The 15,651-nt window shown below is 31.0% G+C and overlaps 1 protein-coding gene across 2 annotated transcripts; it reads left to right on the plus strand.

The window, feature by feature from the left end:
• The first annotated feature begins 574 nt into the window (after positions 1-574).
• On the plus strand, positions 575-15,280 carry LOC120350032 (28S ribosomal protein S11, mitochondrial-like). 2 transcript variants are annotated; one of them, XM_039422031.1, is made up of 6 exons: positions 575-961; positions 2,054-2,187; positions 3,162-3,262; positions 3,728-3,793; positions 7,105-7,214; positions 13,922-15,280. In XM_039422031.1, the coding sequence occupies exons 1-5, from the start codon at positions 714-716 to the stop codon at positions 7,210-7,212; spliced, it is 657 nt and encodes a 218-aa protein (XP_039277965.1). In that variant the 5' UTR covers positions 575-713; the 3' UTR covers positions 7,213-7,214; positions 13,922-15,280. The 2 variants fall into 2 exon arrangements, with proteins under 2 accessions (XP_039277965.1, XP_039277964.1); XM_039422030.1 differs by lacking the exon at positions 13,922-15,280 and having other exon boundaries at positions 7,105-7,290.
• Positions 15,281-15,651: the final 371 nt, after the last annotated feature.

Below are 15,651 nucleotides of genomic sequence, written 5' to 3' on the forward strand. Positions count from 1 at the left end.
ATTAATTTTCCCGATCAGATCACTAAATTTTATGAATTAAAAGATATTGTCAATACAATTTTGAATTGTATTATTCAAAACAAAATTATGAAAGTAACATGATAATATTTTGATCGAGCAGTGTTATAAAATTCCACCAATGGGAAGAAGGAATTTATCGCCAGTCTGCGCAATCAACATGCGCAGTAGTCTCTGGGCTGTCGTCTTTGCTGTGCTGTCTGCTAGCTGGGTTTTGTCTTCTGTTCTTGTTCTGTGCAAGTGCATTTTAGAGATGGGAAGTTCGGATCACTTTACTGATTCGGGTCAGTCGTTCACGTTCACTGCCGCGACCCGTTCAAAAAGACCCGTTCAATTGAACGGTTAATTTTCTATAGCTTTCCCATAAACAAGCAAAAAAAAAAAAAAAAAAGAGGCCCACCACAGTTGATGTGTAAAGACAGTAAAAACAGGGGTTGACCTCAGTTGATGAACGGGTCAAATGAACGGGTTTTTTGAATAAATGTGATCCGGATCACTCGTTCACCTAAATGACCCGTTCAATTCGAACGGGTCATGACCGAACGACACATCTCTAGTGCATTTGCGGATTTGTGCTTTGTCTGCTCGCTCTGCACTAGACAGCTCCATTTTTGTGGTCCGGTTGAAGTAGTTTGTTGAAAATGTATTAGGTTTCAGGAATTTCAAATCTATAATCTTAATTTTCAATTCTCAAAATGTTGAAAACCTCTGTTTTGATCACTGCTTTTAAGCAGTTCAATGTACTGAATCAAACATTGAAGCTAAGCTCGTTACTGTCTCAAAGTAATAGTCATGATTCTCTCTCAGCAGTCAATTCAAGGGAATTTCATTTTAGCTTGCCACGTATGAAACTAGAAGATCGTAGAAAAATGTTACTATCAATGCCAAAAAAAGACGAAGGAACTGAAGGAGAAAGTAGTATTTTTATTGATTCCAGCAAAAGGTACGTAGAATTTGATAGAGTTATGTTTTGCAAATATTTCCAACAATGATTTCTCATTTCTCTGGGCGTACGCCATTTTGTATAATTTGTATTCTCTTTGATATTATTCTTGAATAATAGAGACTTCAATCAAGTTATGTTCATCCTTTCTTGTTAATTTTTTTCGTCTAGTTTTAAACAAGTTTGGTACCGTAAATTCCTATCAACGAATTTTTTAACCAAATTCAATTGCCTATCGTCAATATCAATTTACTCTCAAAAGTGATCATTCGTATTATTGATCTACACAAGTTCTTTATTATGAGCTCAATCTCAATTTTAACACTACCTTACTTGGGCTTCCTTGAGTAGAATTGAAAATAATTATATCTTCCTTTACAAAGGTTATTAGATTTGTGCAAAATTAATAGCAAAGGTTTCAAGGTACAGTAGGCCTTCTTTATAAAGTAGCCTAAATGCCTAGTTCTACTTTTCTAATTGTCTTAGTTTCGTAAATAAATTTCAATTTTCAAAATTAGGCTACATGCTTCTCATTTTTAAATCTAGGTTTAATTTAATATGGCAATTAAAGATATTTCTTTTTGTTAGGTCGTACTTTATTTTTTAGGTCATCGTCAAAAATAACTCAAGGCTCTTTTAAAATTTAAATTCTCCACTCTGAATGAAATATAAGTTTGAGTATATAGTTGAGTTGCGCTTAGAGTAGGCTATGTAATTCTTGATCTTCGAGTGACTTGGTGATAAATTGTTATGTGACATTATTATCTTTCATGTAAGTTATTAATATGTAACTTGATCGACTAGAAACTCGTCGAATCTGGAATACATGCATCATATCACTGAAATTCTATATACTGACAAAGTCTGGATGACGCTCCTTTCTAAATAACTTTATTTTCCATAAATACTGTATCTTGAATCAGATTGGAGTTGTAGTGTCTTGCCCTAACCTGACATAAGCTAGTTTTATCTCTCAATAATTTTATATTCTTGAGCATCAAATATCATATAAGGCTTTCTTTATATTAATTAAACCAGTAAGTGGAATCAAAACTTCCAGCGAACTAATTATTTTTCAATTTATTTTTTCAGTCGAGATGATATGTTTCCTAATGAAGATACTCCTAACACATTGTTCAACGGAATTCCATTCAAAGAGGTTCCTATTTGCAATATTCGCTCGTCCCGCAACAACACTATAATGACTCTGACTGATCCTAAAACTGGTAAGTGGCTAGGTCTAAACTGAATTAGTGACCTCATGTAATATTAAAGCTTGGTTTACACCAACGTTATTAACAAAATGTTAAGAACTTAATCCTTACCTTCGGTATAGATTCTACAAACACATATATGTTTATCATGTGGATGATAAGCTATGTTTAATCTAATAGAATATATAAATATTAAGTTATTAACATTTTGTTGATAACATTGGTGTAATTGCAGCTTTTATGCTTCTGGCTCGGAAATCATTTGCAATCATCTGTTATGTTGTTGGATCTTTATATAAAATGGGATACAACAGTTTTATATTAATAATGCTAATTAATAAACTCTTACTTCTTGGAGTTAATGTTTCATGTTGAAAATAGGTTATTTTGAACAATTGAAACACTATCGTTTCTTGTGCTTCAAGGAACTATTTTTATTTTCCTAATATATTACTCCAGCTTTTTTATTCATTCAACATATTTTATTGCCTTCTATTAAAAAAAGCAGATACATCAGCTTACCAAGTTAGTGTTTTAATATCCCCTTCTATCTACTGTTAGCATTGACATTATACCCTATCTAAACAGGCATGAGCTCTGAAGGATTAGGCCGACACTCCTACTACTCGCACACACAAGCGCAGTCTCCTTTGTGTGTATGAGTAAAGGGACGGTCTGCCTACCTGTATACTACGTAGTATACATAGTATATCAATGGCGCAGGTAGGCCGGGTGTGTGTGCCTGCGTGTGAGGAAGCAAGGGTCGGCTTAATCTTTCAGGGCTCATGGCAGTCTGGACAGACTATAATACTTTCATGGTAAATTCAATGAATGAAATTAAGAACAATATTCATCACACATATTTGTCTCAATTTATTTTTAAAGCTTTAAGCTATCCAGACAAATATTTGTTTTAATTTATTTTTAAAGCTTTAAGCTATTCAGTTTGTTAAAATTTGTATTTAACGTGGTCTTTTTGGTTCCAGGTATGCCAAAAATTATCCGATCGTGTGGTGTTGAAGGGTTCAAAAACACCAGAAAAGGCACCAATGTAGCAGCTCAAGCTACAGCATTGACATTTAGCTCTGTAAGTTCAAAACAATATTAAGCCTAATAAATTTTATTAATGATGATATTTCTAGGCATTTGTTATGCTCTTTCTTGCCTCTTACGATTTTTATAGGTTTTGATTCAGAAATGATCAAGAACTGAACCTGATTGGTTTTGAATTAAATTTCTATCTAGCTGAAATTAGCTTTAGTGACTACTATGAAAGTAACTCTCCCGGTTGCACACACGTCTTTTAATTCTAATAATTATTATTAATGACGTTATCCAATTCCACAAAAATTAATGAGAAAAGTGGGAGTCGTATTTAATCAACGGTTGAATATAATATAGGTAGCCTACGTAGGTGCAACTGGGTCTTGAATTTAGAAAATTATAATCTTATACTGCGAGTCATTTTTTTCATGCAAATGTAATTGTAGTTAGAGAATAAAGATACTTGTAAAATTTTAGTAAAAAAACAAAGTTATCTTTTTATTTACAGCTTGTATTGCAAAAAGGAGTCAAAACAGTGAGGGTAGTCGTTAGAGGAACAGGACCTGGAAGAATGGTAATCAATATTTTTTTATTCTCAAGCTCATGAATTTTTATCAAAATATTTTAAAGTTTGTTCACTTTCGTACAAATGAAAAGGCATTAAGATTCCTAATTTTGATATAATAAGATATTTGTGTAGCCTAATATATTTAATGAAGCCTAACTATCAAGTTCTATATGAAAAGGCATTAAGATTCCTAATTTTGATATAAGATATTTTCAACATCATGTCTTTGTGAGTGAGCCTTTTCAACCATGGTGCAATCAAGAATAAGTATAGAAACAAGTGTATATAAATAATTATTTATCCTCATATTAATTACCAGACTTCATGTAATACCTCAGTTGATAACCAGACTGATAGCTTCATCTGCCATGTCATTGATGGATGAAAATTTGACTGTCCTAGCATTAGACTCAATTTACTCGTAAAAGGTGCGTCTGACGGGAAAATATAACTAAACAAAATGTGTTGAGAATTGTGTTCTACATCTGCTTCAGTCATCAAAAGGGCTTATTATTCATTTGTTTTCTGTTTTCAACCAACTCGAAAAAATTTGTCTTGAAAATAGCAAAGACGGCGAATATCTCCCGCACAGTGCGTTTGACGGGAAAATGTTACTGAACCAAAAGTGCTTATAATTCAATTCTACATCATAACCAGTAATAAAAATTGTTTGATCCCTCCTCCCTACGCCGCGGGGGTGTAACTTGTGCCAACTCTATAGGTGACAAGTAGTCAGGGTGACACCTTGACGCCAGCGTGCAAGGTGTCATGTAGACGTGAGCCATCCCCGTCTACTTATCTCCTTTCTAAGGAGGTGATAACTAGTCGGGGGGACACCCTGACGCAAGGGTGCGAGGTGTCAAGTTGTCGTTTACGGTCATGACTAGTTGGCACCTTTGGTCCAGTAGGTGTCAAGTAGTCGGGGGGGGGGCAACTTGACGGCAATGTTATATTTTTACGAGGGTACAAGTAGTCGCCTCTGGCCAAAATGACCAGGTATCAGGTAGTCGGGGTGACAACTAGACGGCTACCCTTTAATGGGTATGTTGAATATTAATGGGAAGGCACCTGTAACATTAGGACACCAGGCTGAGACTATTCACTGGGACACCAGTGGTTTCCGTGTAGAAAGCAAGCTGAAATACCAATGCTGGTGTCCCAGTGGTCCGGGATGGTGACCCAAGTAAAACACCAGCCGGCCGCTAAAATCTGGTGTCCCTAATATTATTAACGCAATAAAAACTAATGTCACGTGACTTTCTCGGAAGTTGGTTCCCTTGTGTAAACCTACAAATGAATAAGTATGGTAATCCGAATAAACTCTACATCTAGACAATTAAATCAATCAAAATATAATATTTAACAACTTGAGTGCCATGAGTATCTTTTGGATTAAAAAAAAATTGAATAAAATAATTTAGTTGGTAAGGCGAGTTAGAACCTGAATTTTGGGGAAAATAATTTACTTCGCTATAAATAAAAATATTAATCTGTGTACACTTATAAATTATTTTGTCACTACATGTTTCGGCTACTAATGCTATTTTCAAGTCTAGTCAAGACTTGGCTATCTCTTTCCTGTATAGGGCCACTTGTAATATAAATATAAAGTAAATAAAAATCTCAGTACCCTTTTTTTTAAATATTTTATCACAACATGTTTCGGTCATTTATGCCATTTCAAGTGATATGAATTAAATAAATCATGTTGTGATGAAATATTTAAAAAAAAGGGTACTAAGATTTTTATTTTCTTTATATTTAAGACTTGGCTAGTATTACCGCTAGGACTAATTGCACGAAATACACGTGACTGGTTCTAAGTTCACGATTTTTGACATTTCAATCTGTGAATAGAGCTATTTCAAATGATTTAACAATTCTTGACTTTTCCCACATTGGAATTATTACAAATAATTTGCTATTTAATAAGAATGAGGCCAAATTTTGTCGGCTATATATGCGCGTGTTAGAGGCCGCGAGATAACATGAGCCTCAACCTCTTCAACGGTAAAAGTGTCTGGCGTGGTAGAGATGTAGGGGTTGAATGTCTCTCTCACACATCTTCCTCTCTCACTTTGCATTCAAACGGCGACACAAAATGTCAAATGAAATTTCTCGATTTTAAAATGTCTCTCTCACACATCTTCCCCTCTCACTCTGCATTAAATGGCTAGTTTAGTGAATGTTGGAAGTGAGGATACCGGCTGCCGAGAACTCACTGACCACTCTTACCTCGCCTTAAAAAATCACAGTCATGTGATGGGAGTCGAAGGTTCATGTTATATCTCGCGGCCTCTAGCAATCTATCATCATTTGCCTTGATTTCTCGCATTCTTTATTTGTTCTCTTATAGATTATTTTCCATTTTTTATCTTTCGTTCCTGCGTGTCAGGTGATCTATATGCCAATATTTGAGTAGTATTCCACTGTTTTAGCAGCTTTGTCATTAAGGGTGTGCAAAGGCTAAAAATAAACTTTCTACTCGTGATATTTTTCAAAGTTTTTCGATTTTTATATTATTAAGCTATCAAAATAAAAAATTTTCTAAGGAAAACATTTTTTTCCGATCACTTTTTGAGATATGAGCGCCTAAAGTTTGAATTTTTGGGACAGAACATTTCAAATTCGGTAAGCTATAAATACATGAGATTTAGAGGATGAATAATTCTCCATGGTATTTTTGATCTAGTGAAACATAAATTTTCTGAAAATATCAATTTTTGAAAAAGTTATTCAATTTACCAAAAATAACTCAACAAAAAGTTTTCTCTAGTAAATTGAATAACTATCTTAAAAATGGATATTTTCAGAAAATTTCTGTTTTACTATATCAACAATACCATGAAGAATCTATCCTCTAAATCTCAGGGATTTATCTCTTACCGAATTTGAAATGTTCTGTCCCAAGAATTTAAACTTTAGGCGCTCATATCTCAAAAAGAAATGATCGAAAAAAAAGTTTTCCTGAGAAAACTTTTTCATTTTGATAGCTTAATGATATACACATCGATAAACTTAGAAAAGTATCACGAGTAGAAAGTTTATTTTTAGCCTTTCTTTGCACAGCTTTAAAGATGAAAAGATTATCTTGTTATGAATATTATTTTTGAGATTTGTTATTCACTCTTGTAATGTTCGTCCTGATTTCTCGTCTGTTTTATTATCTCTTGATTTTTTTATTATTTTTTCTCAGCTTTATGTTTCACCCTCTTGAAATTTTCCCTTCCATGTCACCTCTCAGATAACTTACGCTTCCACATCGATTAATTTCTAATGAAACTGTAAGTGATGTTTTTCGTTTGTTTGTGCAACAGTCGGCCATTAAAGGACTGCAGCTGGGTGGCCTGAACATCATATCAGTGTCGGACACAACGCCTGTTTCGTTCAACCCGCCCCGACCACCCAGGCCCCGGTCTCTCTGAACGTATGTAGTCTGCTTTTGTACATTATTCTAGTTGTTACTGTTTTACAAAATAAATACTATACCGTACCAACTGGGACAATTGCTTCTTTATTCAAAGCCTTTAGGTCTCTTCACACATTAGGAATGAAATACGTCTAGCTATATACTATATTTATCTAGCTAAATACGTCTAGCTACGCGTAGCTAGAAGTACGTCTTCGGAAGACGTAGCCTTTCTATCACCCAATGTTCATCAATACGTCCATTTTCGTTGATTCAACATTGAGAGATAGAACGGATACGTCTTTTGAAGACGTATTTCTAGCCACGCGTAGCTAGGTGTGAAGAGACACATGGAGTGGATCTTTGATCCTTCTCAGATCTACCTTGAATCAATTGCAATTGAATTATTGACTATTCATTCGGTCACTTGGTTCGAAACCACGATAATATGTTTGACTTTGTAGGACCATATAACTTAGGCTGGCCACTAACATGCATGTTTTGTCATCAGCGAGAGGCTTCTAGCATAAGATAAACAACCAATAACAATAAATGTGAACCACTGGAAAATTGCAAACATAATAGAAAAATAATTTAACCTCAAATAGAGCAGCGAAGAAAAATAAACAAGAAATCTGAGATACAAAAACCTAACCTCAAAAATTTTGCTCAAGGACTTTCGCTGTGATGACTCAACATTGCGTGTCCTGCCGTTAGTGGCCAGCCTTACATGGTACAAGCGGCTAGGATGGTGGAACTATCATAATAGTTCTAGGCTAGGATGGTGGAACTATCATAATAGAACTTACATATTATTGTAAGGGTCTTTCCATCATCAAAAGTCATACAAATTTACCTATTGGCAATTGTCAGAAATAGAATTGACGGAAGCCCGTGTAAATATTATTCGAATTTCATTTACTTTTCACTTCTTTTAAATTTGAGAAAGATTCACTCCAATCTGTCAGCATTCCTTATGTATAACACCTATCCTTTCCCATTCAACATATGCTGACAGGTTGAAGTGATTTTTATTCCTTGAACAAGAGCAAGACTATAGAATAATGAGAATTAGATTCCTGATTAAAATATGATTGAATATATTTCAATAGTGAGTAGGTTTGTGATTTTGTATTCCAATTTTTCAAATAATACTTCTAAAGTTTTTCATTCATTGTGATTCATTTGAAGTATTGAGTCAACCTTCAAAATTCAAAATCTTCAAATCATTATTCCTGGATCAAAAATCAAGTGACAAAGCAGTGTGTGATATCATAACCTCAAACTTTGGACAACATTAACTTCTTATCAAAATTTTTGGAGAGAAATAGTACAGACTCAGCCTATATTTTCCTTCAATGTCATAATTATATTATGATTGTAGTATTTTGTACAATAAATGAATGAATGAATAAAAATATTAGTTACTCGTGACAATCTTTTCCGTTTATCGATGTAGCTATATTAATGCAGTTCAATGTGTTCAATTGTACGTGAAAGGTCAATTTAACACGTACTTCAAATTGTGTTGAATTGTACGTGCATCATATTATTAGCTGTGCTACCTACATTACCTTCTTCAGTCTGAAAGCAGATGAAAGAATCAGTTTTTGATTCATGAAGGGCGTGTGTTTTATAATTTGTATTGATGAACGCCTATCTTGATACCGTTTTTAGTTGTCGAGTCATTTCAATTGAATTCAGAGTGAGACAGAAATACGGGAAATAGACATACGGGAAATAGACTGCATACCTGCACATTTATCAAGTTGAGAGAAAATTTTCATGCTATTGTTGATCTAATAAAACAAAAATTTTCTGAAAATATTTTCTGAGAAAGTTATTCAATTTACTAAAAATGACTTTTAGTTAAGTTATCTATCCTTAAAATCTCATGTTTTTATCTTTCAACGAACTTGAAATGTTCTGGCACAGAAATTTGAACCTTGGGCGCTTATATCTCAAAAATTAATGATCGAAAAAAATGTTATCCTGAGAAAACTTTTCAATTTTGATAGCTTGATAGTATACAAATCGAAAAACGTTGAAAAATATCACCAGTAGAAAGTTTATTTTTAGCCTTTGCACAGCCTTAAAGTGTTGTTGAAGTAGTTTATAGTCATTACTTCCATGTATAGATTTTGGACTTGTTCTGTTTAGATTCTTTTAATTTTAAATTAGTATTTATGTTTAGTTCAGCAAAATATTGAATAATTTATTATTTGAATTCAATTGATGGGGCTTAGCAGGACTTGGTGGCAGCTAACCTCCTGTCTGTGAAGCCTCCTAATATAATAAATAATGAGTCATTCACGATTGAAATTCATTATCAAGTGATCTTGAATTGCTTTGTCTAAAGTGTTTATAATAATGAAGAAAACTTGAAATTATCCAGGAATCAGCTTTCAGCCTAGCGTGATTGCAGCAGTTTGAATATTTTATTATGATGTAGCTACTTTCTCCAAAAAAACACTTTACTCACATGGACTACTCTTTAACAAATTAATTTAAACAATATAAAAATCTTGAAGTATCCTTTATTTTTAAAGTTTTTTTTAAAGGGTACTTCAAAATTTTTCTATTGTTTCTACTTTCTCCATTATCTACTAGGCTATTTATTAAGGTGAAATAGCCAAAATGCCTTGCAGAAATGCATTGTATAATTTAAAGGATTGATGGCCTCACAGAGATATAATTTATGAATTCAAGCTATTACTGCAATATTCTCTGGTATTTTCAACAATTCTAATTTAATGGATTGCTTTAACATGTGAAATAAATGTGTTTCCAATTTCTACCCTCATTTACTTTTGTGGAGGGTCTGTCTCTCTTGAAATTTTTGTTGTAGTATTCCTCAGTTTTATTGATACTTGTAAATGTTATCTGATTTATTTATATGAATCTATTTATTAGCGCTAATAATATAATCAATTTTCATATCACCATCTCAAACAGGTCTAGTACCTCGAGATGCTAATACTCAATTGGCATTTCATTTTATTTTGTAATAGTATTTTCCCATGTTGTAAAATTTGTATTGCTTTTATTATGTATTTCTAAGATGTTGTAATCTTTTTTCTGCCAATAAAAATTTTTCATTCATTTTTTTCATTTATACAAATTATGAATATTCTAAAACAAATATATAGATGGAATCAGATGGAATGATACCTTAGTTTCAATTATACTAAGCAGTAATTCAATAAAAAGCGAAAAGTAGGTATTAAAATTGAATTACATGATCTGGATTTTTTTGTTAATGCTGTGGCATTTTGGCTATTTCACTTTCCAATCGCTTTGCATGGAAATTGAATGATTCAATAATATTTTTTCTTCAAATTTTTACGTATCTCTTGTATTTTCTCTGAAATTATACTTGGTATTTGAAAGAAGCTCTCTTGCAAATAAAGTAAATTCCAAGAAAATCTACTCTACTCTTGCGAATATTTTTTTTGAAAACTGTGATACTAATCATATGTATGATTTATTTAATTAATTAACTAGATTTGTTTTTAATTCGACCATTTTATTTTCCATTTTACAATCCTGACATTACAATATGCTGCAATTTAGTAAACAGAGAGAGCGTTATATTGTTACTTTTTCACTTAACACTGGATTTTGTGTTGTTATCTCAAATTTCAAATTTAATTTTTAATAGGTCCACTATTGACTTAATAGACACTGAATATAAAATCATATAATATCAATTGAATATAGGTATGATTTTTCTAACAATGTTGATCCTGTAGTGCATTTTTATTTTGCGTAAAACATGCAAGGGCGTATCTTTCAACTGTAACATTTTTTTATACTTATACTGTATTCATAGATTTCATACTCATAAAAAACGTTATAGTGTTTCCTTAAATGTTTAAAAATCAATAATTATTGATACTCATTATTCAAAGAAGACTTTGAATAAGATTTCCATTCTAGTACATAATTTGAGATATCAGGAACAGAAAATAAAATTTGTTTCAAATCAATAATAATATTATATAATAAACATCAACATAAAAATATGAATTGTTCACTGATTGTTAAAACTTCCTCTTTCTATGATCGTCAATAATTTAATCGATATGGTTATAACTTTGATTAAATTCAGTTGAATAATTTATCGAATTGAAACTAAATTTTCTCTACTTACTGTTCTTGAATTCTTGCATGATAATGAATGTTTCAAATAAGTTATTTCTTGTCTGTTTTAAAAAATTCACTTTGAAAATTTGCTGGTGATTTTTAGAAACTCGACATACACTATGATTTTATGTTCTTTGTTATTTCATGATAAAGATGTATTTTTTATAACATTATTAATATAATATTAATAATTATTATAATAATTATCAGTGTTTAACATTTTAAATTTAAATATTAATACATCATGGATTCTGAAATTTTAAATGTCGTTCTATAGATCCATCCCACATACTATTGATTTGTGTGAAGGCATTCTCGAAGAAAAATTATAATGAAACAAAATACTGTGTTTGCAAAAATTCTATATGTTGTTGTAATAAAGATTTTGTATTCCATTAAGAAAGCCTTCATATCAATTATTAGAAGCCTTTCAGATGACTTGAACTTAACTAGTAGTCTTATCAATTTGTTTACAGTTAATTTATTCTTAATTAAAGAAGGAGAATTTCTCCATCTACGGTACAGTATTTACAGAACTGCATCTCTATAATAAATTTATTCATAACTCAATCTACATTATGTTCAATGTCGCCTATTTCTATGTGAATGAATATTCATATTTTCTATTTTCATACTTGAAATTATGGCTTTGTATTATTGGTTGATATAAAATAATATCATTCATACCATATTCAAATATTTATTCCCAAGTTCAAACAATTGCCGATGTTACTTTTATTTTGCAGGATTCCCTAGAACTCTATTCAATGTGTATATCTTCTCCATAAGAAAAACGTAGAATTTCAAATCTTGGTAATGTCTATATCTATACCAATGTATTTGAAAATTTGAAATTATTTTTATTGAACTTTGATTAACTTGAAACCTTCCAGAACCCTTACGAAGTCTCAAGAGAGTTCAATACTAGAAATTGAAAAAAACTTAATTTTTTACACCTAAGTTTATTATCATAATCCTTTTAATAATGATGATTTCATAAACCTTGATTATATTGTGTGGCTAATGAATTTGCTGTTCTCATATAATTATGAGATTATAATTTGAAATTCTCATATAATAATGAATAACATTTTTGACATTTTCGTGTTTTGTATTCTGTGACGTAACTACTTACTGGCTCAATTTATTTGATGTACAATATATCTCGATGTCAATTTGATCTTTGTATACTCTATGCCTTCAGTGTAAATCCTAAATTAAACTTACTTATTCTGTTGATGACCCATATTGATTATTCTAAATTAATCACTTTGCCTAAAATTTGTCAACTAAGTATGAATAGAATATAAATCAGATGAAAATCAATTAATAATTAGAATATAAATCAATTTTCTAATTTAATTCAATAGTACTTTGGTACTTGATCCTTCTTGTGATGATTGCTTTCTGATTGGAAACTTTGACAGTATTTTGAAGAAATATTATATGCAATAAATGAGAAATATTCGATTAACCTATCAATCTTAAGAAATCTTGACTTTTTATAAATTTGTATTTTACTTTGAATTCTAATTTAAAATTCGTTTTTCAAAACAAGGTACTTGATCTTTTATTACATCTAAGAACTGATTAACTGAATTACATTGTTTTAAAAACTTAACACCATGCTTGACTTTCGCGAGTTTTCATCTATAATCCATGATGGTGTTATGAATTCTTTGTTTGTTGAACTAATTTAATTGATTAATCTTGCATCAAATCAAATATAAACTTTATAAATAAATACTTGGTAAAAATTTTTTCATATAACAATTAATTCTAAAATGTTCTCTTTCAAATAAATGTATATAAAATTCAAATGAAGATGAAATATATTATCAGGCTCGCTTTTTATATGAATCAATTTTTATATCTATCTGATAATTTAATATCTGTATCAATTTAAATAGCATTTCAATCAACAAATAGTATGAACTTAGATTTCTTTGAAATGTTGAAAAATATCAGGAATCATTAATTGCAATGTTAACTACTGCACGTGTACTATAAATAATTGTAAATGAGTTCAGTACTATAGATTATTTCAACTTTTTTCGAATAAGAATATGTCAAATAATTAATTTAATGGTTTAAAAATTAAGTCAAGATATGTCATCCCTTTCGATAGTCTATGAAGAACTTGATAGTTTATATCATAATTTTTATTGATTGAAATTTATTTTACTCCATGTCAGCTAAGAATGAGTTATTTTTATTGATGTTTTGTTAAACCTTGAACTTGATTGATGAATAATATTTAATTGACCAACCATCTTATTTGAAATTGAAAGATCATTTTTATATGTATTTATTATACAAATTTATAGATTATACACGCCTAAAAACTTACAAGCTGCTGAATAGACAAGGATAGCAGAAACGGCAAGTTACTGGCAGCCAGTGATTTTTATTGCATTACTTTCAATTTTGATATGACAAATGTTTGGTAAATGGAATTTAATGGAAAGTGGCGTGAAGGAAAGCACTGGACGCCAGTAACTGCTTGTCTTCTTTACTTTTCCTGTCTATACACGCAGCTATAGTAACTGTGTATTCTGTATTTGAAATTCTTGACTTAGGACATGGAATTATTGCAAGGGCCTATCATTCGATTCTGATTGTATGCTGAATTTGAGGACAACGAATACTACTTGAGAGCAGCTTAAAATCTTCTATTAATATGATAAGCGATATTTACTTGATTTTCAATTGTTTCTATTAATTATTTGATTTTGAAACTAAGTTGCCAATCCAATATTTTATATTCGAAATGTAGGCTTAATAAGATTATTTTATCGAATACCACTCATTGTATTAGGGAACTCCATCACATACAAACGAAGTATAAAAAAGCATGGGTATATCACTCTTTCTGCATGTTTTTAGGGAATTGAAGGATTTGAAATCGTAATCTTTCCCCCTGTTGTCAAAGGAAAGAGTAAACGTTAGGTTAAATAAATATTACATTATGGTTTTAAATCCTCTCTTGACTTTAATAACTCAGTGCTGTTCAAGAGCTACCTATTTTCAAGATCCTTTATCAATTATGTTATTAGTTGTTATTCATCCTAACTTAGATGGTTTAGTCTCTTGAGTTTATTATTATATTTATATATTTTTTGTATTATTCATTTGTAATTCTTTGAATTATAGAAGATTGAATTTATCAAACTAAGAACGTTTAAACACTTCCCATCAAAGTATTGTCAACAATTTAACGATCCTAGAACAGTTCCCAGTTGCTTAAACTAATTTTATTGTACAATTCGTGAACAAATTCGACTTTTCTCGAAGGCCTGGGATAATATTTCTAATTTGCTGTTTTATTTTTGATACCATAATAGTGTACTGTTGTTTATAGCACTCTCATTGCAATAACTAAGCAATATTATTTATGTAAAAGAAACATGAATAGTTGAAAATATGTTGTAATTTCGCTATTATTGAGAATATTATACTATTTATAATTCTAAAATAGTGTAGTATAATCCATAAACTTGTCATCATGGAAAAGGTCTTGAAGTTCAGTCTGTGAAAGCGGAGTTTCTATATAAATATTGACATTTAGAATCAACTTAATCAATGATTGACTTGAAGATTCTCCAGTAGACATTTTACTAGTTTGAATTCTCCGCCTGAATCCCAGGGTTGCCAACATTAACGGGAAACATCCTATTTTACCGCAAGGTTTTTGCAACTTCAACATTCAGTCGAACTTGAAGATTTATTGGAAGATTATAGGATAATTTTTATTAATTATACAATAGAAATAAGTTTTTATGGATAGTTGGGTGTATTTATTATTGTTTTTTAACTATTTTACAGTGTGAACTTGATAAATCAAGATGTGCCGACCATACAATAATTGTATATTATTGGTTTTTCACTGATGGTAATGTGATTCTATTTTCAGTTAATAAAGAATTAAACTAGAAAAATTGTATTTTATATTTTTCATAAAATTATCATTAATTCTGAATTCTATCTTGAAACCTAGTTCGAGCGATATTTTGAGCGAAAACAACTTTCAATGTGTCACGTAATAAGCGCATTGCATTGTGGGTAGCCAGAACGTAGAGAAGAGAACCAAAGATGGCTGACCTTTGCGTAGACGTCTTTCCTGCTAAGTGAGCAGATTAACTTTATACGTGCAATTAAATAATATACTTGAATTATGTTACAGTATTTATTGTTTTGATAAATAGTTTTGTTAATATTGATCAGTTTTAGTGCGAGAGACTACATTTTTCCGTGAATTCATATCGTAGGCTTTCGATCGAACACGAGAATTCAGCAAAATGGCTTCTTT

This window comes from Nilaparvata lugens, chromosome 2 (genome assembly GCF_014356525.2).
Source record: "Nilaparvata lugens isolate BPH chromosome 2, ASM1435652v1, whole genome shotgun sequence".
In the NCBI taxonomy this organism is placed as follows: Eukaryota; Metazoa; Arthropoda; class Insecta; order Hemiptera; family Delphacidae; genus Nilaparvata; species Nilaparvata lugens.